The 24037-nt window shown below is 36.9% G+C and overlaps 1 protein-coding gene across 2 annotated transcripts; it reads left to right on the top strand.

The window, feature by feature from the left end:
* The first annotated feature begins 13318 nt into the window (after positions 1-13318).
* On the top strand, positions 13319-23614 carry LOC120069116 (OVARIAN TUMOR DOMAIN-containing deubiquitinating enzyme 5). 2 transcript variants are annotated; one of them, XM_039020801.1, is made up of 4 exons: positions 13319-13555; positions 15661-16969; positions 21735-21839; positions 22539-23614. In XM_039020801.1, the coding sequence occupies exons 3-4, from the start codon at positions 21736-21738 to the stop codon at positions 23395-23397; spliced, it is 963 nt and encodes a 320-aa protein (XP_038876729.1). In that variant the 5' UTR covers positions 13319-13555; positions 15661-16969; position 21735; the 3' UTR covers positions 23398-23614. The 2 variants fall into 2 exon arrangements, with proteins under 2 accessions (XP_038876729.1, XP_038876728.1); XM_039020800.1 differs by lacking the exon at positions 15661-16969.
* Positions 23615-24037: the final 423 nt, after the last annotated feature.

Raw genomic sequence — 24037 nt, 5'->3', positions numbered from 1 at the left:
ATAATGCGTTGCTTATCCTCGAGCCTTCTTCTCTCCTCTTCTTCTGCCCTTGCATTGTCACGGCGAACCTCCTCATCGTGAAACTTTCTGGCCAAATCGGTCGATGCGATGATTTGGTACGCCCATGCCCTTTTTTCTTCCTTCTCCTCTAATTCTCTTCTTCTTTCTTCCTTCTCTTTCTCTATGCGTTGATAAATTTTTGGGTCTCTTGTGGACCCTTGCGGCGCATTCTCCTTGTGACGCCACATTAAAGGGGAGATGTCAGGATCTTCCTTGTCGTCTGACGCAACTAATCTGGATTGCAGCCATGAAGCTAGTAGTTGCGTTGATGATTTAACTTGTGCTGACACCCCCACTTCCACCCTTGTGGTGGTTGATTCTTCGTCGACATCCATACTTTCCGCCCTTTTCCTCCTTTCTTCCTCTTTTCTCAGGTGCTTCTCTTCTCGTCTGCGCTGTTTTCTTTCAATTCTCCATTTTTCTTTCTTTTCTTTCCCCAGCCGGGCGACTTCATCTTCCTCTCCCCATTTCTCTTCAACTTTTCTCTTCTCCTTCTTTTATTCAGACTTCTCCGCCTGCTTCTTCGTCTCCATAACCTCCAAAACAACCCTTATTGGTCTCTCATCGGAGTCTGTTGAGGCATTCTCCTTAGGATCCGAAAGTCAGGGCCATCCTCCGTGAAGCTAACGATAACTCTTCCTCCGAAAGGTAGGGATGGTTCACTACTCTAGCCTCTGGCAACCCCCCATCCCTTTCTAAGTGGCTTAGAATACTCCTAAATACCTCCTTGTCGTCTTTTCTTTTCAGCTGACTTTTGGTTGAAGGTATTGGGAGCGCCACCTTAGGTCTGGTGGCAGGGGCACTCTCCGTGCTCGGCCCCTCACGGTGGGTGGACAGTGTTGCTGCTATAGAGGGTTTTTGCCTGGGTTTTCTGGCAATTGTAGGGGTTGGCTTTGGCTTGGTGGCAAAGAAGGCCGCCTCCCATGCGGTGACAGGGGCATGGGAAGGGGATGATGGCTGGGAAGAGGAATGGGATGATTGTCCGGCCATTGGTTCGGTTAAAGGAAAGAAGTTGGAATTTTTTTTCATTCTTCGGAAGAAAGTGGGATGGCTATCACGGTATGCAGAGAGACTTTGGTAGGGTTTTCGCAAAGAGAATGAAAGTGAACTCCGCGGGCTGATGAGGGGCGATTTATAGGTTGGGCCTTGATGGGCCCAACGCAATCACTGCGTTGGTAGGCTTTGGTAATCCAAAAAGCCTGTCGCGCCCCTCCCATTATGACATAGCAGGAAAGGATTTCCTTTCGTTTTCTATGCAATAATTCACCTCAGGAGAATAAACGATCATTCGACTACCCTTTTCGCGAATATTTTATCATTTTTTTATAGGACGGGCGCAATGTTTAGTTGTTAACGCAATACATCCGTTGCCGCAAATGCATATTTGCAGAGGACGGGTGCAAGGTATTTCTATCAGTGCAACACTTCTGTCAACATAGTGCATGTTTTCAGAGGACGGGCGCAATGTATATACTAGCGCAACACATCCGTCAATGCAATGCATATTTAGAGGACAGGCACAAAGTGTATCTATTAATGCAAGATACACCCGTTGTCGCAATGCATACCTGACGTGTCATAGTATCACCAACATCGCAATGCTTATCCCAAAACCATATTGATAAGATGTTGCGGTGTTAACTTATATCATTCATTTAGTTAGAAGATTAAGTCAACGCAATCAAAGGCTCATTCAACAGAAAACTAAAATCAACGCAAGCTGAGATTGAAATGGAAATAAATTCAAATTGGCAGGAATCTAAATCAACAGAAGCAATAAACTAATTTTAATAATGCAATAACAAAGCAGTAAATAAAGCAGTAAAGATAGTTGATAGGGATGCGGTTTAAAAAGGGTCTTCATGTTACTGCAAACGCATCTTCGCAGGCGATCAGGCCTGTCTCTTATACACATCTAGATGTGGGTTTAAAAAGGGTCTTCAGTGTTACCGCAAACGCATCCCCGCAGGCCATCAGGGTTCCCTGCCGAATCTCACTTGTTGACATTGCTCCTTCCCACTCGATCCAGGTGCTTCTGAGTTGTTGGACAGCGTACCAGGTGTTATATTTCTAAGTTCGGCCGCAAGCTGTTTGACCTGCACCTCTAAAGTTCTGATGGAAGATGCTTGCAATTGCATGATCGCATCGTTCTTTTCTATGTATTGCTTGAGTAGAGCTTCCAAGGATGAAGAATTCGATGAGGTATTAGATGAATAAGGTTGGTGGTGTGATTGCCTGTTCTAATAGTTACTCTGATTTTGACCCTGATGAAAAACCGGAGGATTGCCTCGATTCCCTGAATGATTGTTCTGCATGTTTCTTTGGCTCACTAGTTATTGTTTCCTCCTCAACTAAAGTTGGGATGATTCCTCTAACTCGGGTTGTATGCGTTGCTGAATGGGTGTTTCTGGATAGAGTATACTGTCTGTTGATTTGACGGGCAAACTTTCACTGAATGACCCCCTTCGCACTGTACACAGCTTATTGTTGCCACTTTTGTTAGCACATTGGCTTGCGTCGCACCCTGGGAGAGAGTTCCTTGATTCATAGCCAATGTCTAAAGGAGCGAGGTGACTGCGGCCATTTGGGCGGCCAGTGTGGTCATTGTATCAGCTGGTACAATGGCACTTTCTGCTTTTCTTCGTTCTGGGCCTCTTCCTCCATACCCGTCATCAACCCAGTCATCTGTATTTCGCGAGATGCGATCTAAGATGACTTCTGCTTTAGTGTACGTCTTATCCATAAATCCTCCTATCGCGGAGGCATCAGCAACAACTTATATCGCTCTATCCAAGTCGTTATAAAAAGTCTCCATGAGAACACAATCGGGAATCCTGATATGCGGACAATTTTTCACCAGTCTTCTAAATCGCACCCATGCGGTGCTCAAAGTCTCATTTTCCGTTTGCTCAAAATTTAACACTTCCCTCATCTTCTTGCGTTGACAGTGGAAGGGAAAAATTTCTTCATGAACCTCTCAACCAACTGATCCCATGAATTTATCTCATTTGACTCAAATGAATGAGCCCACCTTTTTGCTTCGTCTCTAAGTGTATACGGGAAGAGATATAGTCTTATGCCTTCTAGAGTCACGCCAGGGATGTAGAATATGTTGCACATCTATACAAAACTGGCCAAATGTGCATAAGGGTCCTCTCCTTGTAGACCTCCAAACTGACCCGCATTCTGAATCATTTGGAGCATGACCGACTTAATTTCAAATATGGCATTCTCCTCTATTGNGGTCCTCTCCTTGTAGACCTCCAAACTGACCCGCATTCTGAATCATTTGGAGCATGACCGACTTAATTTCAAATATGGCATTCTCCTCTATTGTAGGCCTTGCTAGGCGAGAAGTCAATATAGATTAGGTGCCACATAGTTCCTCATGGGAATGTTGTGGTCAGCGACCAGAAAGACTGGGTTTTGCGCTGGCTGATTCTTTCTCTGATTCCCCTCGGGCCTATCATTGTTGTTTGCCATATTTCTCCTGCGCCTAGTACGGATTTGACGTGATCTTGCACGAAAGGTTCGCTGGATCTCTAGGTCAGCTTTGAATTCTGGCTCAGTTCCAGTACTCATACACCGTCAGCTTGCTCTTCGCGTAAACAGACTGTACAACAGAAATCTGTCCTGCAAAATATCACAAAAATATTCAGCACTAAAAATTGCCAATCCCCGGCAACGACGCCGAAAACTTGTTCGCTCGAAATTGTGAGATGCCAACAACTTGTAAGGTTGATGACTTATGCACTTTGTGATAATGATAAATGTGATACTACGTTCTAAAATGATATATGTGGTGGTGCTTAGATGTGTTCGTAGTATGCATTCATGTAGTGTGCACGTGTCACAAGTTTTCTTGCGCTGGAACCGAGTATAATTCCAACACAAGTTTTTCAGAGTGATCTGAGGTTGAACACGGGGATTGCGGTGATTAATACGATACTAATGTGATATATGCGACAGGGAACAAAATAATAGTGAATTGTGTTGGGAAAAGTAAAATGCAGTAAAAAGTAAAATGTGATAATAAAGTAAGATGCAGTGATAAAATAGAATGCGATGATAAATAAAATTGCGGTGATAAAATAAGATGCGATAATAAAACAAGATGCGGTAATAAACAAATTGAGGACTGTCTGTGAAGATGTGCAAATATCTAATGGAATGCAGTGGCAAGTCTTGTGAAATGTGTCAGAAAGAGAATGGGTTAGGGGAAAGGACATTGCAAGTTCATCAATCCTGTTGAGGACGCAACTAAGGTTCCGCTTTTCCTTGGCTTACACCTCTCAGTGATCGGCTGTGTTCCCATATATCTATGGTGAATCAGGGATGAACATTGTGAACGCAAGGTTGTTTCCATCTCTAGAAATACTTCTCGCTTTAGTTAACGCATTCTTCCAACCTTATTTTGAGAGGAGGAATAGCATATTCACTTCTGCTCTCATAGGTGAAGATGCCGTTGAGCATGCGTTAGCTAAACTTAGCCGATTTCTTCAACAAGGATTAACTTACTCGCTTAATCCTTCCCTTTTACGCTAGGGGATTAGTTACACATGGTGAAGGAAATGGATGATGAATATATGGTGAAGAACAAAGAGATGATGATGAATACGATAATGATATTGAAAGATAAAGATAAACATTTTTTATAAATAATGAATGAAAGATTAGAAATGAACACAGTTGATGAATAGAAAGTGAGAACAAAATAAGGAAAGCGTGTCAATGTCTTGACATGGATCCCGATCGGAGACGATGTGCTTGCCGGCGTGTGGGAGGAATGTGGTGGAGAACTTCCTTCTCAGGCTTGTTTTCCAGGTAGATGTGATCTTTGCACAGAGCTTCTCTTCGGGAATGGGAATGAATTTCTTGCTCCTGAGACTTCCCTTTCGGTCTTGTTGTCTTTTTCCCTGGATTTTCTCTAAGTTGTCTCTTTAGACTAGCCTCTTTTCTTTGAAATTGATGTAGCTATTTATAGACCACCACCTGCGTCAGTGGTCCTGCTCTGACAAGCTGATTTTTCTACCATGGCTTGGTGGAAACGTCTGCTCTGCTTCACATTAAATTTTTTTTTTTTTTAACCAGGATCAATTGTTGCATGCGGTGCGAATGTATTGTGCTTTTTCGTCCTCGAGCCCTGTTTCCTGCAAAACAAAAACTTGGACGTTCCATTTTGCCATCGCAATGGGGTTAGCGGGTGTGCTTACGACACTTTACAACTTTTGCATTTCTAAGCCAATTTCTATACGGTCGACGCAATTTTTTCTTTCTTTTTGCCGTATAATCTAAATAAAATTGTATAAATAACTTGTATTTCTACAAGTTATCAATATTTCATCTCTTTCATAGATGATTATTCAAAATTTGGATATCTCTACCTAATGCAACGTAAGTCTGAAGCTCTTAACAAGTCAAGGAGTATAAGGCTGAAGTTGAAAACTTGTTAGGCAAGAAGATAAAAGCACTATGATCTAATCGTGGTGGAGAGTATATGGACCTCCAATTTCAGAACTATATGATAGAACATGGGATTGTGTCCTAACTCTCGGTCCCTGGTACACCTAAGCAAAATGGTGTATTTGAAAGGAGAAACAGAACCTTGTTGGACATGGTTCGGTCTATGATGAGTTATGCTCATCTTCTAGACTCATTTTGGGGTTTTTCAGTGGAGATGCATGTTATATCCTGAACAACGTTCCCTCGAGAAGTGTTTCTAAAACACCTTTTGAGTTATGGAGAGGTCATAAAGGTAGTTTATGCGACTTTAGGATTTGAAGTTGTCCGGCACATGTGCTAGTGACTAACCCAAAGAAGTTGGAACCGCGTTCGAAGGTTTGCCTCTTTGTAGGCTACCCCAAGGAAACGAGAGGTGGATACTATGATCCGAGTGAGAACAAAGTGTTTGTTTCTACAAATGCTATCTTCTTGGAAGAAGACCACATGAGGGATCATAAGCCACAGAGTAAGATCGTTTTGCATAAGATCTCTAGTGAGACTGAGACTGCTGAGGGTTCAACAAGAGTTGTTGAATAGGCCGACAGATCAACAAGAGTTGTTGAGGTCGGAACGTCTAGTCAACCAGCTCAAGAGTTGAGACTGCCTCAACGTAGTGGGAGGGTTGTGAACCCATTGGATTGCTACATGGGTTTGACTGAAGCCCAAAACTTCATTACGAATGATGGGGTCGAGGATCCGTTGTCTTTTAAGAAAGCAATGGATGATGTTGACAAAAATGAATGGGTTAAAGCCATGAACCAGGAAATGGAGTCTATGTACTTCAATAATGTATGGGAGCTTGTTGATCCACCTAATGGGGTAAGACCTATTGGGTGTAAGTGGATCTATAAGCGAAAGAGAGGTGTAGATGGAAAGGTGCAAACCTTCAAAGCTAAACTCGTGGCAAAGGGTTATACCGAGGTTGAGGGACTTGACTATGAGGAAACTTTCTCACATGTTGTCATGCTCAAGTCTATCAAGATTCTCGTATCTATAGCCACATTTTATGATTATGAAATATGGCAAATGGACGTCAAGGCTGCCTTTCTTAATGGTAATCTTGAAGAGACCATCTATATGACTCAATCAGAGGGGTTTATAGTTCTAGATCAAGAGCAAAGAGTTTGCAAGCTTAATAGGTCCATTTATGGGCTGAAATAAGCATCTAGATCTTGGAACATCAAATTTGACACTACTGTCAAGTCGTTTAGCTTTAATCAGAACGTTGATGAGTCTTGTGTTTATAAGAAGATCATCAACAACTTAGTAGCTTTCCTGGTACTGTATGTGGATGATATCCTACTCATTGGGAATGATGTAGGGTATCTGACTGACATTAAAAAATGGTTAGCTGCCCAGTTTTAAATGAAAGATTTGGGTGAGGCACGGTATGTTCTAGGGATCTAGATCATTTGGGATCGTAAGAACAAACGGTTAGCCCTGTCTCAGGCATCGTACATTGATCAAATGTTGATCAGGTACATGATGCAGGATTCCTAGAGGGGTTTATTACCTTTCAGGCATGGAATCGTTTTGTTTAAGGATCAATGTCCTAAGACACCTCAAGAAGTTGAGGAAATGAGACAGATTCCCTATGCTTCTGCTGTAGGAAGCTTGATGTATGCAATGTTGTGTTCCAGACCCAACATTTGCTATGCAGTAGGGATTATCAGTCGGTAATAGTCCAATCTAGGATTTGATCACTAGACGATGGTCAAGATGATCCTCAAGTATCTTTGGAGAATGAGGGACTACATGCTCGTGTATGGAGATAAGGATCTAATCCTTACAGGATACACAGACTCTGACTTTTAGACCGATCGAGATTCTCGCAAATCGACCTCGGGGTTAGTTTTCACTCTTAATAGAAGAGTTGTAGTCTGGCGAAGCATCAAGTAAGGATGCATCACAAACTCCACTATGGAAGTCGAATACATAGCCATTTGTGAAGCAACTAAGAAGGCTGTTTGGCTGAGGAAATTCCTTTCAGATTTGAAAGTTGTTCCAAATATGGATTTGCCTATCGCACTTTATTGTGATAACAGTGAGGCTATGACAAATTCGAAGGAGCCTCGAAGTCATTGTCGGGGTAAACACATCGAACGAAAATATCACCTGATCAGGGAGATTATGCATCGCGGTGATGTGATAGTCACGAAGATCGCATCGGAGCACATCATTGCTGATCCCTTTACAAAGGCTCTCACGGCTAAAGTGTTCGAGGGTCACCTGGAGAGTCTGGGTCTGCGAGACATGCGACATCTTGTCTAGGGCAAGTGGGAGATGATAATAGGGTATTCCCTAGTTTATTGTATATTGTATATTTTTTATATTGTATTGTACATTAGTCTCCCAAGTCATTAGGATAAGTGGAAAATTGTTAGGATTGGTGTCCTAATTCTCCCGGAGTCTCGTTGTTTGTAATGTTACACATTGTTTGATGAATAAAATAATTATTATTTCATTCTGGCATTTACTCATATCCAAAAAATAAAGCTCCACGGTTATCTTATGTATACTTAAGCATGTATATGTGATATACAAGTGGATCATGTCTTAAGTGATAACCCAAATAGGTCTGTAGTATAAGGATTAAGGTGGGATACCTGATCCTGGTGACACTACGGATACGGCTCGCTTTGTAGAGGTTTGTAAGTGTTGTAAACTACTACAGATGGTAGATCCTGATCAATTCATGTGGAAGACGTGCGAGCGAGGGTGTCTTATACAAAGAGTTTTGCATAAGACTGACCACGAGATGACTAGACTCTGTATATAACACCATTGATACTAGAGACTTACATCTCACCTAAACAACCATAGGTGACACGATCTCAATTCTGAATATTTTGGGAACTCTTGCCTTTGAGGGCGGTCTTTGATTAGTAAGGGTGAGAGTGGCCAAATTGTCAACTCAACATGCCTACCTTTTAGGGACTTGTCTAATTTAGGAGCTGGGAACTCAATCTACAAGATGGAATTAACTCATTTTCCGAAGCAGGGATAAGTAGAGAGATTTCTCCCTTAAGGGCTGATTCCAGCTTAAACATAATGGCACAGCTTCTCTTTGGAAGAGAGGACTCAGTCATAGTAGGACTGTAACTTATGTTCATTAGAGGGATCAGTGGTACTTTAAGAAGTTAGATGAAACTACAGGGCAATAACGGTTATTGGCCCACTGTAACTTACGAGCGATCTGTGAAGGGTTGTCGAACTTCTGATTGGTTAAGATGGACACATAATATACCTGTGGTAAGGAGAGTTCAACTGTAGGTTTTTAGTGGAGTCCGATAGTTAACGAATGGTAGATCTCGTGACTAAAGAGTTTAATCAGTTATTCATGTACCGTTTGAGCTTTGAGCTACAGGTTCATAAGGTTTCCTTGGTAACTCAATTGGATTCAGTTGAGGATCAGTTCTGTGTATTGAATTTAAAATTATTCAAATTGACAAGAGATAGTTTGATTATGTATGATATGATCGGTTTGATGTATGAGATACATCTAAGTGGAGGATTAAATGTAATGAGATTTTACATTAAGTACCATAGAATAGAAAGAACTATGGTGATGATTTACATTAAGTACCATGGAATAGAAAAGAACTATGTTTATAGTGTTCATGAGATGAAATATTAAAACTATAGGTTGTAAATATAGTATGATAATGGTTATCATTTATATTTATATAATAATATTAATTATTGGATAATTAAATCTTTTTCTCTAATAACCAATTGAGTCGGAGGTTATTGGTGGTTTTATGGTAACCGTGTGATAAAAAAGAAGTTTTTTTTTCCTAATGTTAGTAAGTTTTTACAAAGGTTGAAAAAATTGTTTTTGAGATTTTCTCTCTCGGAAAATTAATCTCACGGAAGTTGTCAAGTAAATAGGATTTACTAAGCGACAACTTGAAGCGAGCTAAATGATCATGTAATGTTTGTAGGCGACAGATCCACAGCTAAGCGATGAGCTAAATGATCGCTTAGCTTTTGCTAAGATCGATCGCTTAGCTTTTGCTAGACGATCGCTTAGCTTTTGCTAAACGATTGGGCATCGACCTATACAATAGGTTCAGTCTTCTCCCACTTGCTCAATTATTTACATGATTGTTGTTTCCTCTGTCTTTTGCCTAAAACCAAGTCCACACAAAACCCACCCTCTGGATTCTCACACCGAGAGTACCAAGGTAGCCTTCTTGATAGTGTCATACTCAACTCGACACTGTCGAGGTTCTGTGGAGGTTGTTCGTGCTGTTGGGGTGTTCGTGACCGAGGCGATCGCTGAGTTCGAGTGCGTAGTGTTCGTGCTGTGTAGCGGTCGTGTTGAACGAGTGTTCGAGGTTGTTGTGTTCGAGCGTTCGTGATTAAGGAGCCCTTGGCGATGATTCTACAAATGTGCATAGATTTCTCCTTGATTTTTTGTTGTATCATGCTGTAATTTCTGTAATGAATGCATAACCGTATGTTTGTGTTTATGACTGTAATTTGTAAAGTTCATATATGATTGTAATTTGGAATGATCTTTCCGCTGCTCATGGAAATCCCTGTGTTCGATTTCCTTCATTAATAAATTTAATAATTGAACTTTTAAATCTTCTTCAATTTCTAAGTTATTAATTTTCCCTTTCATAAGACAGTTGGGAGCTATATATCTTTTTTGTCTACATTTATAACAAGTAACTTTTTTCTCTTCTTGGTAATTTTATAATTTTTAAAACTTCCTTTTGGTTTTGATTATAATTTTGTTTGTTTTGGCTATTTTGAAAATATCCTTGGGTTCTATAGGGATTTCTGTAAAATTTTCTTCTAAATTTCTTGGGTCATTTTCGTGCTGATGGAGTCTATATTTTCTCATAACCATATTGAGCACAAAAAGATTCAAGTTCCTACTTTTGCTTATGAAATTCATCTTTCAGTTTTTGGAATTGAACGGGTTCTCTAATGGGATTTTTGGTAATTGTGTAAATTAAAGTTGCAAGAGCGTCTTGTGTTTGATTTATTCCTGAGCCATTTTGTTCAACTTTAATGACAATTAGTATTCTTGTTTTGTTACTTGAGGATACACAATTATCCCACCATCCTTTTAAATTTCCAGTGAATCCGAAAATTAGCATTTAAGCAATTTGATGCTGTATTTTGGTGTATCTTATAAGCAAAGCGACTAAGGTCATCTCATGCATTAAATTTAAAATTTGATGTTTAGTCATGTTATCTATATTCCATTCATAGATGTCATTTCCTGTATATTGAGCCTGAGTTAATTGATATATCTCTTCATATTGCATGTCAGGGAGAGAAGGTTTGATATAATAATTTCTTAATTCTAGGTGTCTATGATTTGTTATCTTTTGAAGGGTGAGGTTCTAAAATTGTTATTCCAGGTTGTTTCAAAATTCTCTTCTAGTTCATGTATGTGAGAATGATTTTCACCAAGAGTTTCATTTATGGTATTAACTTTTGATGTTGATGTACTTGATGTTTTTTATGAATTTAGGTTTAAGTTTCGTAATCGAAAGTTAATTTTGTCTAAAATGTTATTAGATTCTTTACTTGAAAAATTAATTAATTTTAAATCTTTATCCAAAATTTCAAAAGGTCTAAATAAAGCTTTTGTTTATGACTTGGTTGAGGTTGTGATTTCATAGGATAATGTTGGAGTTCAAGTTTAGATTGTATTCTTTCCACTTGATTGGATATAGTATATAAAATTTTATTGGAATAATTATTTTGTAATTTTATATTTTTAATATCTTTTAATGTAAAATTTTTCTTATAATATTGAAAATATAAACTACTAACAAAATCCATAATGAATGGGCCCATAAACTCTCCTAATTTTGATTGACTAACATTTCAAATTTATTAGCTTTTTATCCGTAATTCCTTCTAAATTTCAAGTATCAACCATTAATATAACTTCCTCGGAATTCTCATAAGTTTACTTTGGAGAGTTGAAGATTTTTCATATTTCTTATTTATTTATTTCAAAACTAAGCCATTCAAAAAATCCACTAAAAAATATATTATATATGGTAGATTAGATCCATTTTAAATTGAATTCTCTCCCTCCCTCTAAAGCTCTATGAACTCTAGAGTTTTATCGATATTCTATGTGGCCTCATGAGTTCGAGTTTGATTATCAATTGCTAGAGTAGAAATCATTTCTTCAATTCAATCCAATTGCTTCACAGTTTCAGGTTTTTTTCATTCAAATTCTTTTTACCTTTCTCTAAAAAAAAAAAATCATATTATCGATTGTTCAATACCTTAAAATCTAAGATTTATTTATATTTGTATACTTAGAATATCGATATGTCTACTACAAAATATGAATTTGGATATGAAAAAACCCAACAAGAAAAGAAGAGTATAAAAATTGATTGAATCTCAAAAAGGTGCTCTTGATAAATTTGTTATTGGAAGTAAAAGTAATTAAATAGATGAAATGATAGAAGAAATGATAGGTATGGACAAATCGAAAAATGAAACAAAAGTAGTAGATAATTATATGGTTGAAAATGAAACATGTAATTAAATAAACTTGAATGAAAGAAAAAAAACTAGAGAGTGAGGAGGAAAATGAAAAAAGAGAAAACAATGGTGATATTAGTAATGATAATAAGACATGTATGATGCATTCTGAATATAATATATATGATCTAGGAAAATGAAAAAAATATCAATTCTAAATTAATTGACTTATTGGTAGAAAAAGATCTCATTATAGAGAGTCATTTGATTTTTCCAAAAGATTATAATTCTAGACATTTTTTTAATATTCATTATACTAGAAAAATTATCCAATGGCAAAAAACGTGATAGAAATTGGCTAGTTTACTCAAAGGATTTCAATAAAATTTATTGTTTTTATTGTAAGTTATTTGGTACTAAATTTAATACAGTTCAATTGGCTAATGAAAAAGTTAAAATGATTGGAAAAATCTTAGTTCTCAGTTAAAAAATCATGAAACTAGTAATGAACACATATCTTATAAGAATGCTTGGATTGATTTACAAATTAGATTGTTAAAAAATAAAACAATTGACAGAGATGTTCAAATTAATAAAGATAAAGAACATTGGAATAAAGTATTAACATGAATTATTATTGTTAATAAAAATCTTGTTAAAAATTAATTTAGCATTTCAAAGAAATAATGAGAAATTTTATCAAAATTTAATGAATTTAGATTATCAAAATTTAATACATAAGCAAGAAAAATAAAATTTAGATAATTTTTTTTTATATGTAGACCTCGAACAAGATATAATTAAATTTCTAAATCCACAATTAATAATGATAATTTATACTTTTATTTATTTCAGGATTTTATGAAAATTAAAATAATATTTTTGTTATTGAATTAACATAAAATATGACTGTCTGATTTTTTTTTTTTAATTTTTTTTTAACATAACGAATCTATTTTGTTATCACACAAATCAAACCCGAATTGTAATTTTACTTATTTTAAATTTGAAATTAATGGTTTTTCTATGAGACCCCTTGTTCACTTCGAAAATTCGTGAATTTTCAAAAATGAAGATGAACTTTGGGTTAAACCAGAGAAAACCGTGAATTGAGCGGACCGAAACCGAACCCACCAGGTCGGGCTCGATTGAACCGAACCCGTGAAATTTAAGCGGCCGGTTGAATCGAAAATTAATGGAACCAAACATTCAATAACCAGTGGCATTTTCGTATTATCCTTGAACTTCAGGACGACATTTTAACAATTTTGCTCACTCTCACTTTAAGGGCAAGAGACTACAGTTCTTGTTCGTCTTCTTCCAATGCCCTAGCTTCTCTCAGTCCCATTTCCTCTTCCACACACTCATCACATTTCATCTTCAATTTTCCGTTCGTTTTGGACATAGCTTCTGCTGCACTGCTCTTCGTATTCGATTTCGACGGAAATTTGTTGATACTCAAACGAATAACGCTTCGTGTGGGTCATTTGTTAAATAATTCTTGCAGAGGATAGTTGCTGAGGTAAAGTTTGGCTTCTAATTCCAATATTTGATTTGTAATTACCCATCTTCCCCTTCTAGCTTCTCTATTTCAAAATAGAGTGAAATCTGAATTTCGTTTTCACGTCTTTGTATTGTTCATTTGGTTGGTTGTTAACAACGGTATTGGGATTTTCCGAATTGAGTTTCGAATCTAATATTTGAAGTGGGTTTTGGATTATGATTTTAGTTTAGAGAACGTAAAAAGAAGAATGAGAAGGCATTCTTTAGATCATGATGCCACTGGTTTGAGAATTTGATATGCTGTTGTTTTAATTAATTAGACTGTTACTTGGAGGTTATAGTGTACTCTTCTTGTGAATTTGAGTGAATATTATATAGATGTAGATATGCGTATGTGGACTAACTTGCCCCTATCTTGACAAATCTCAGGACAAGCGACCCTACACCATTTAGTTATTAGTAAACTCAATAGAATTTTAGCATAAGTAGGTGGCCACTTTAGATTTCGTAGTCTTATTGAAAGTCTAAAGACGTTATGAATCCATCAATCTTAGTTCCAAGTGTTCCAAATCTTATTTGGCTTCAGTTATATTTGTCTGAATGGAAGTATCTGGACCTTTGTTGACAAGTTACCCTATCCATATTATGGGAAAGGGGAGAGTGACGATGGTTCTTCATTTCGTTAAATGGGTGTTAGTTTCTAGATTGTGCGAGGAGATCGGATTTGAGATTGGTAATTAATGACTAAAGTCAGCCTTTGAGGGTGGCCTTCTTCACAAAATGGTTGTAGCATTTGCTCTTGTAGTTTGATGGTCTAGCGAAGCAAGCTGTGGTTGGGGATAGTGTATATATAAACTTGGGATGGAATAAGGTTGAAATAACACTTTTGTGAACCACTAAAAACCTAATTCTTAACCTAGTCATGTTTCATTTACTTTATTGGGGTATTCCTATCTCTTAGCTTGCACTTTAGAAGGTAGATCTGATGTGATTTGGGAACACAGGAGCTTTCTTCCCTTTGGTTTTTCATTCAAAGGAAGCATTTAAGATGAGAGACAACGTCTATCTCATATGGACTGCTCTAGCCATCTTGTTTTTTCTTCTACTTCTTTTTCTTCATTTTATTTTCTTGAGGAATATTAGATCACAAATAAGGAGATGGGGTTTCTAACCTATAACCCATAAGGTGAGGTATGCATGCCTCACCATTTGAGCAAGCATGTTGGCTCTTAGAAGGTTATATTCTAAAGATTGTGAAGTTCTTTCTGTTATGAAGTAGAGAGAAGTGGAAGAGACAAACATATTGAAGGAGAGAATATCCTCTTAGCCTATACATTGAGGTTGAACATTTCATATATATACCTAGGTTAAAGTAGTTGCAAGATGGATGTAAATAAAGACTAAAGAAATAAATAATAAATTAAATACATATCATTAAATCTAAATAACAATAACTCAATTCAATTATTTAGTCTAATATCCCCCCACAAGTGAACATGCCTTTATAGGACAAGGAGCTTGGTACCCAAAGGTGAGAATAAAGATCAGAGATCTTCTTGTAGACGTAAGAGGAGAAAGAAGGAAAAAAAATTCATGAAAATGATCGGGATCTTTTTGTATCCTTTTCTTTTTGAAGAAAGATTGGGATCTTCAATTAACAGTTCCTTTTTTTTTTTTTTTTTTTTTCGGTAAGAAGTAAAAAAGAGGAGAGCGTTTTTGGAGGGTAGGTTACTAAGAGGAAGCCGGAAGGGAAAAAGGATTAATAGTTTTTTTTTTCCCTCATAGAAGAAAGAGACCAAATTAATTGAAGAAAAGATCATTCCATTTGAAAATGAGGGTCAAACAGACCTTTCCCAGGCTCTGTCGGCTATCTAACTCCAAAAATATTTTTATAAAGGAGGCTTGGAATGCTACAAATTGCTCTTGGTCCCTAAACTTTAGAAGAAATATCAAAAAAGATGAGATAGAGGAGTGGGCTGCTCTTACTTATCTTATACCAAGTTTGAACCTTACTAGTAGAAAGGACCAATGGATATGGAAGCTTAACCACACTGGTTTCAATACAAAGTCTTTATACTCTTCCATTATATCCAACCCACTCTCATCTTTGGCCACCCTTTTCAGGAAGTTATGGAGCTGTCCCTGCCCGAAGAGAGTTAAATTCCTTCTATGGGAAATCACAAATTCTTGTCTAAACACTATGGACATATTACAGAAACGATGCCCATGGATCAACCTATCTCCCTCTTGGTGTTGCCTTTGTCAAATGAACAACGAAACTGCCCAACATGGTTTCTTTGACCGCCCCTTCTCTAGAGGGATATGGATGGAAGTCTTTTCTGCTTTCAACTGGTCTGTGATTTTTCCAAATGACTTACATAGTTGGCTTCACCTACCAATCAGCTGGAATCCTTTCAAAGATGTCAAAGAACGTCTCTGGTTAAGTATCATTTGTGCTGTTTTGTGGAAGATTTGGGATGAAAAAAATGCTTGAATCTTCCATGACAAGGCCAAGACATCAAAGGACATTATTGATACCATCATACACAATGCTTTTTTTTGGTGCAAAGATTTACGGACTATAAACAATTATAATTTTTCTTTCCTAGTTGCTAATTAGAAACACCTTTTGCACTCCCTATAAATGGGTCTTTTTTGTACATCCTATGATTGGGGTCCTCATGTTCCTTTGGATATTTTTGGATATTTCATTTAATCAATGAAATTGTTTCTTATCCAAAAAAAATTTGAAAATGAGGGTTGCGTGTAGGGGCAGTAAGATGTTAACAAGAGAGAGTTTGCGAAGAGATCTGATGAAAGGGAAAATGAGCAAAAAAGGGCTTTGGTGAAATAGATGAAGACCGTTTGGGAAGAACAAGACGAGGAAGACTGGGATTTTTCTAATCTTCCTTCTCCTTCTCCTTCTCCTTCTCCTTCTATCTCTATTTATTTTATTTTAAAAGGAAACAAAAAATGGTAGGGTCTGCTATTGATTTGAAGGTATGGAGAATAATAATAATTTTTAAGGAGTTGAAGAAGAGATGATTTGAGGAGTAGACGAGTGTTTGGGAAGAAGGAAAATAGGGGTAAAAGAAGAAGATAGAAATGGATGATTACGGTCTTGCCGATAGTCAATTCTCGTTTCTTACTCTGCTTCTTGAAAGTTGAAGCAGGTTGTCATGGAGTATGTTTCGGCATTTTCATTGGAGTCATTGGAGTAGCTGGTGACCGTACATTCAGACTTGGAGCATGTGGTTGAGCCCTTTTCAAGAAAAGGGAAGAATGCCCAATAAGGTTCTGATACCATGTGATGAAGTAGAGAGAAGAGGAAGAGAAAAACACAATGAGGGAGAGAATAACCTCTTAGCCTTTACATTGGGGCTGAATATTTCAAAGAAATAATTATCGAACCAAATGCATATCATTAAAGCAAGTAAGTAACAATAATTTAATTCATAATTTAGTCTAGCACTTTCTAGGTTAACTTTTTGCTTGGTTGATTGTGTAATGTGGTGGAGAATTATGCTAAAATATGAATGGATAGGAATGCTGTTGATAGAACAAAGCAACAAATATAAAAATAGGTTAAAGATACCATTTTGGTCCTTGTACTTTAAAAGGTCCAAAGTTAGTTCTAGTATTTTCAATAAATTTTAAAATTAGTCAATTGAAGTCAATTTTTTATTGAAATTGGTTCAACAATAATAATGATTTCAATGTAAGAAAAGACATAATGCGAATATGTTTCCAAAATTTATAGAAAGAAGGCTAGTTAAGATTTTTTTTTTGGGTTGAAAATTTTAATGGTGTTACTAATTTTTAAGATTTATTGAAAATACCAAGACTAAATTTGACATTTGAAAGTCTATGAACTAAAATTGAATGAATTTGACATTATAGGAACCAAAATAGTATTCTAACCTATAAAAATATTAATTACTAAAACAAGGGTTTTCAAAGATCCCTTAGTTGAGATGATATGCCTCCATTTGTACTGAGTTATTCGACATTTCACTTTAGGGATGTTCATTAAGCTTCCTTGTCCCTGCGTTCAAAAATCTTCTCATTAAATTTTGTGGGGATTCTCTACAAAAAATTCTTCGAGATCAAGTTTCTCACAGGAGATTATTCTCTGTTTTGTTTTGCTTTAAAAGAAATAGTAATTGAACCAAGATAAATTCTTTTAGAAAAATTTTGATTAATTAATTAATTTTTCACAGAGAATCTCCATATAAAGAGAAAATTCTTCAACCTTCTAATAGAAATAAAATGATGTTCCATATCAAATTATCTAATCATTCATACGTATAGTCAAGTGTGCAATCATGTCATTAAAAAATAAAAATTCAGATTTAACTTTTAAGTATTATACATATTGTGGGAGAATAGGTTAGAGCTGGGAAATGTTTCTCATTTTCATCCCTGTTTAGCTCACAGGGAATTCCTCCTCCCCCTAGAAGAAATTCATAAAACGTCACTATGTAGAAAGGCTCATAAGCCTCTGTTCTGAAGGCGAACCAACAAATTGCATGGTAATGTGCAAAACCGCAAGTAAAAGAGGTAGTTGAAAGTTTAATTAATTTTTAACTTTGCAGAACAATTAAAGTGAAAATAAATAAAATGGAAAAAAAAAAAACTTTAAAAATATCTAACGATTACCACCCCCCAAATTTAAGAATTTCTAAATATAAAAGCAGAATATATATATATATATATATATATATATAAAGCGTAACATGAGCATGCTTACTAGGTTAATGATCAGTTGCATCCAAAGTTTGTGAGTCGATTTGCTTTTAGGGTGCTAATGTGAGGTATCTCCTTGTTTTTGAGAGGGCTGATAATCTCTCCTCCCTTAGCGTCTATGCCGGGTAATACAATATGAAAAGCATAAAAGAAAGCTATTTTTCTTTCCTAACAACTATTCTACCCAACATTCCCTCGATGGTCCCTTTCCTCATGTAGGCTGCCCTCATGTAACTAACTTGCAGGTTACACACCGTCTTTTTTGCACCTGTTAGTGTACTAAATTGTAATAGGTGGCTTAATATCACCTGCCAAAGTTAGAGACACCTTGTCCTCAAGGTGATACCTATGGTGCTATTCTTTCGATAATTGAAAATGTCTTTATGTTCAACTTTCCATTCAAAATCACTAGTCAACAAAGGTGGGTCAGGTTGTTCCTGATTATTTGTTCCCAGGGCCTTCTTTAGCTGAGAAATATGAAACACATAATGTATTGTTGACTCAGATGGAAGTTGGACTTTGTAAACCACAGATCCAATCTTGTCTTTGATGCAATAAGGCCCAAAGAACTTCAGGGCTAACTTCTAATTATGTTTCTTTGCTAGTGAAACCTGTCTATAAAGAAAGATTTTTAAGGAAACCCAATCCATGATGGCAAATTCCACTTCCCTTCATTTCTTATCAACAAATTTCTTTCCATCTGTAATCTCTCCTTCAGAGGATATAAAGTTACACCCCCTCCTATGGGATGTCGATTCAAGGTGGAGTTAGGTGTCTTTTGATTGTCAAACGATAGCAAAAGGGGAGGTGGTCTGCCATACACGACATGGAATGGAGTTATGCCAATGGATATACGGAACGTGGTGTAATACCAATATTTTACCCAACACAACCATTGTATCCACTGCATTGGGCATTCACCACAGAAACACAGTAGGTAATTTTCTACACATTTATTTGCTACTTCCATTTGTATCCATCTGAGGCTGTAGGCGCAAGCGGTGCTTCACCGAAGTGAGTCCCTTGTACATGAGAAAGTTTAGTCTGACATTGGCTGATAAAGATCTTATCACAGTCAGAAATGATTGAGTTTGGGTACCTGTGTCAACTTCACTATCTCTTTAATAAACAGGGTGTCACGGTCTTTCCCAACAAATTCGAGCGCCAACATTGCATTTTCCTCTATTAATATTCGATCTTTTTCTCTGACAAACTGACAATTTCCTCAATTGACGTATAATTGATCATCCTTAAGCACATTAAACACCACAGTCAAGTGTCAGATATGCTCACAATAATCAGCATTGTTAAAAAGGATGTCATAGGAAAAAAAAAAACAGAATAAGAACTTATGGTGGCCCTCATGGGTCCTAAAGGCTGTTTTGGCAAATCATTGTTGTGTACTCGAATTTGATGGTAACCTTTCGAGTTTTCCTATTTTTCATATTTTAGCATAGCTTTCATATTATTCGTATTCTAGCATATTTCTCTGATAGATTGCATTTGGGAGGAGCCATCGAGTTTTCATTTGGCCAAGGAATTGTACCATCCCTGGGTCCTAATTTGTTTTTCATGGGAGTGTTATGATCATTAATCTCTCCTGGAAGCATAATTCTCCCTTGTCAATGACTGATATACAAGGACAAGGCAGGGTCCATCCTAATATTGAAGGAACATGGATTGGAATTAGAGATGTCTATTCTAACCCGTGAGCCTCCCCAAACAGGACAGGGAATCCCCGAACACACGGGAAATAGAGGAGGGAGTGGGAAATTATTTTCCTCATTTTCTATTTTCTCTGTCCCCGTCCCTGGCCCCGCCTATATATATATATATATATATAAACTAAACCCTAAAACTTTTCCCATTACTTCCCAGCCGCATGCCTCCCCCTCACTTCGCTCTCTTCTCTGTCTTTGGTTCACAGCCTAGCGCTTGCCACTCACGTCTGTCGCTCTGCCCCTCATGCTTACCACTTAACGTCCTGTCGTTCCCGATTCACCGGAAGCATTAAGTGTTGGACTATCTCTTAGGGTCCAAACGCCATTCTCGTAAAAAAGGGGGATATTGTTGATGAATGTTCTTTTGAAGTTTTTTTTATTTACGGAGCCCTTGATCAGATAATTTAATCTGAATTTAGAAGTCAACAAGCTTATATAGATTCAAAAAAGAGGATCATCATCTCAAAATATTTTTCTAATCTTTTAAAAATTAGACTTTAAAGGTTGAAATTTAGATTTAGTAATTTTAATATAAATTACTAAATATTCTTAAAATGTCAAAATATGCACGTATATTTGTATAATAATAATAATAATGTGTCCCCAATGTGTTGTGTCCTAATTTATTAGAAAGTGAATGTCATGGTGTCGTATCGTGTCCCGTGTCTGTGTCCGGACTTCTTAGCTCGTGGAGAATCCCTACTCCTATCCCTGTGGGGAATTTCATGGGGACGGGACAGGGACTTTCCCATCCCTGCCCTGTCCCATGACATTTCTAGTTGGAGTGGTCATCGATGCTAGTGTTGTCCATGGGTGAAGATGAAGATGAAGTCTTGATTATGATTTATGCACATTACCTGAAGCCAAGTTTGGGTTTGTAAAAGTGATGAGTGAAAAGATGGTCGTTGCTCTACTCCCATATCGAGCTGTTAGGTAGAATCTGAACTGAAGGCAGCTTTCTTTCACTAAATTTTACAGCTTTTATACACGATTAACCAGCAGTAATCTGCTATTTGACATAACAAGTGTAATCTACTATTTGACATAAGAAGCTCAGCAGTACACCGAATAAACTAACTATAGTAACTTCAGGGATTTCTAAACATAATTTATCCATACAACTCTGTAGGAACTAGGAAATAGCTGTAAACGTTAGCTCGCAATAATTCCAGACTTGAACAGTTTCTAATTGGAAAGGGAAATATTTATTCATAACATCAAAGGAGCTGCTCCAATTGTTAGTTCTTAATTGTCCTTGCTTCCCCCAAACTTTTTTGTTCTTTTTATTTCTCAGTTACAAAAACCATTAATAATTCCCCCAACCACCCACCCACAAACATAAGACCTCAATTTTCAAATTTACAACTAGCTTAAAATGCTATTGATCCCTTGTTCGTTATCATGTTTTTTTGGGCTTTGATTTTGAAGATTTTTTGTAATTATTCTGTAGGTATTATCTCGCATAGTTGGAGTCTCTTCTTGTGAAGGGAGTCCCCATTTTTTGTGGGCTTGATTTTTTGCATGCCTATGCATTCTTTCAATTTTTCTCAATGAAAGTTATTTTCATCGGAAAAAAAAAAAAGCTTAAAACGCTAAATTCTTGTTAAATTGTGGGGAGAATCTGTTACTGGAGTGATGTTTTTTTAGACTAATCAGCTATTTTGTGACTTGAGAAGTTGAATTGAAGCTTTTGATGGGTGTTACAAACTCTGTTTATTGCATTTATATCAGAATGGAGGACGCTCAGCAAATAGAGGACACGTCATCTGAAACTGTCCCAGATAAAGCATCTCAAGAGAATCTTGAAACTCGTGATGAAATGCTTTCTAGGCATAGGTAAATTGAAAATTTGAGTATTTGACATTTTGCCTTGCATCTGTGGCTTCTCATTGATGATATTTTTGCAGTTTTTTTTTTTAGTATAGCCTGTTGTTTCATTGTTTGCATCCAGTGGTGTTTAATGTAATTGAGATGTGTTTAAGTTACTTTTGCGTTGGTTACTTGATCATGTATAGTCCCAGCTTGATATTCATGAAGTCTTATAATTTTCACCAGAACTTTAGGATCTTAGTCATCTGGCGCACAATATATTAAAAAAAATTCAAGATCCAGTATGTATTGTATTCCAATTTTCTTCCGTTTCCTTACCTTTATTTTTCTAAGTCTTAAAAGGCTCCTTAGATCTTTATGCTCTTTAAGTCCATCAGGGGAGACAGACAGCATTTCAACTACAGTTCCCTAATATATGCATATGATATGTTCAATCACCCCAGAGACGAAGCTTATAGTATAATTACTTCAATATGAGCATGTGTTCTAAGACATATATTGATATGAAACAAAGGGGTTTATCATCATTGATGGCTATTGCCTTTACAATTGGTGATATTGTTTACTTTTGCATTTTGCACCATATTTTCAGCTGTGACTTCAACTGCGTTGGAGGGTATTGTTAACACTTTGTGTCAGTAGTGCTCGTAGAATTTTTATTTATTATTATTCATATTATTTTCTAATTACTTTATATATATGCAGGAAAGAGATATCACAGTTGCAGAACAAAGAAATTGAACTTAAAAAGGCAGCGGCTAGGGGTAGCAAAGCTGAACAAAAAGTGAAGAAAAAGCAGGTTGAGGAAGAGATATCTCAACTTTCTGTGAATTTAAAAAAGAAACATACTGAAGAACTTGCGTCCTTCGGCTTTAGTAACAGTAATGGAAATGGAAAAAACAACATTGACAATCTAGTGAAGGCCATAGCTGGGGTATCTATGACAGCTCAATCCGATCATTCAAAGCCAAGCAAAAGCACGAGGCGAAGGGAGAAAAGGGCTCAACAAGAAGCCGAAAGAGACCGAAGAATTGAAGAGGAGCAGAGCAACATTGTGAGTGATAGAATGATTGAGAATGAACATTTGGAAAAGAAGCTTGGACCTCTTGGTTTGACTGTTAACGAAATCAAGCCAGATGGACATTGCCTCTACAGAGCAGTTGAAAACCAGCTGGCCTTTCTTTCAGGAGGTTCATCTCCATACAGTTACCAAGAACTTCGGGAAATGGTAGCCGCTTATATGAGAGACCATTCAACTGATTACATGCCATTTTTCCTCTCGGACAATGGTGTTGAAGGTAATTCCAATGGTTCGTTGGCTGAAAGATTCGAAAATTACTGCAAGGAAGTCGAGTCAACTGCAGCATGGGGAGGGCAGCTGGAACTTGGTGCTTTAACGCATTGCCTTAAAAAACATATCTTGATATTTTCAGGATCCTTCCCTGATGTGGAAATGGGGAAAGAATACAAATCAGATGGCAAAGTAAACTCGAGTATTAGGCTATCTTACCATAAGCATGCCTTTGGACTTGGGGAGCACTACAACTCTGTGGTTCCTGTTTGATAATCAGTTGGGTATAATCACGAAGGGCCACTTTACTTTGGCATTTATTCTGCAATATCTTTTGAGCCTTGAGTTTGTACCTAAAGGACAAGGAGTGTGCTGAAAAAATATATAACGTTCTTTTTGTTTCCTTCCTTAGATATTTAGCTTTCCTCACATTTATTCTTCAATTAACCGAATCAAATTCTTCTGATTATAACACTTTCACGTGCTGTTATCTGTTGTTTTTTTCCTTATGCTGCACAGGAAGGAAAATCTCCCCTCATATCGAGTATCTCATCATGTGCGCCCACCGACATTTGTTGAGTTAAGTTGGTAAAATATATAGACTTAATGTTTGTCACTAACTTTAATTGTCGGTGGAGTTGAGTTGGTTTATTTTACTAACTCATAGAACTCACTTCAATTTCCATTCTTCCAATGTTTTCAATGGCTCCATCCATTGGTCACTATTGATGACTACCACTAGTTTATGTGCACCTTGACTAAACGTACGAGACAACATATCTAATCTTGCAATATTTGAGTGTAAAATAAACTTAGTAGATCATCAAATCTTTGAGTAGGTAGATTGAATCTATTGTATTGTGTTATATATTTTTTTTATAGTAAAATAAATTAATGTTCAAATATTGATGAT

Source organism: Benincasa hispida, unplaced genomic scaffold, assembly GCF_009727055.1.
Source record: "Benincasa hispida cultivar B227 unplaced genomic scaffold, ASM972705v1 Contig245, whole genome shotgun sequence".
NCBI classification, from domain to species: domain Eukaryota; kingdom Viridiplantae; phylum Streptophyta; class Magnoliopsida; order Cucurbitales; family Cucurbitaceae; genus Benincasa; species Benincasa hispida.
Note: the sequence above shows the minus strand (reverse complement) of the source record. Positions and strands in the feature narration are given on the sequence as shown.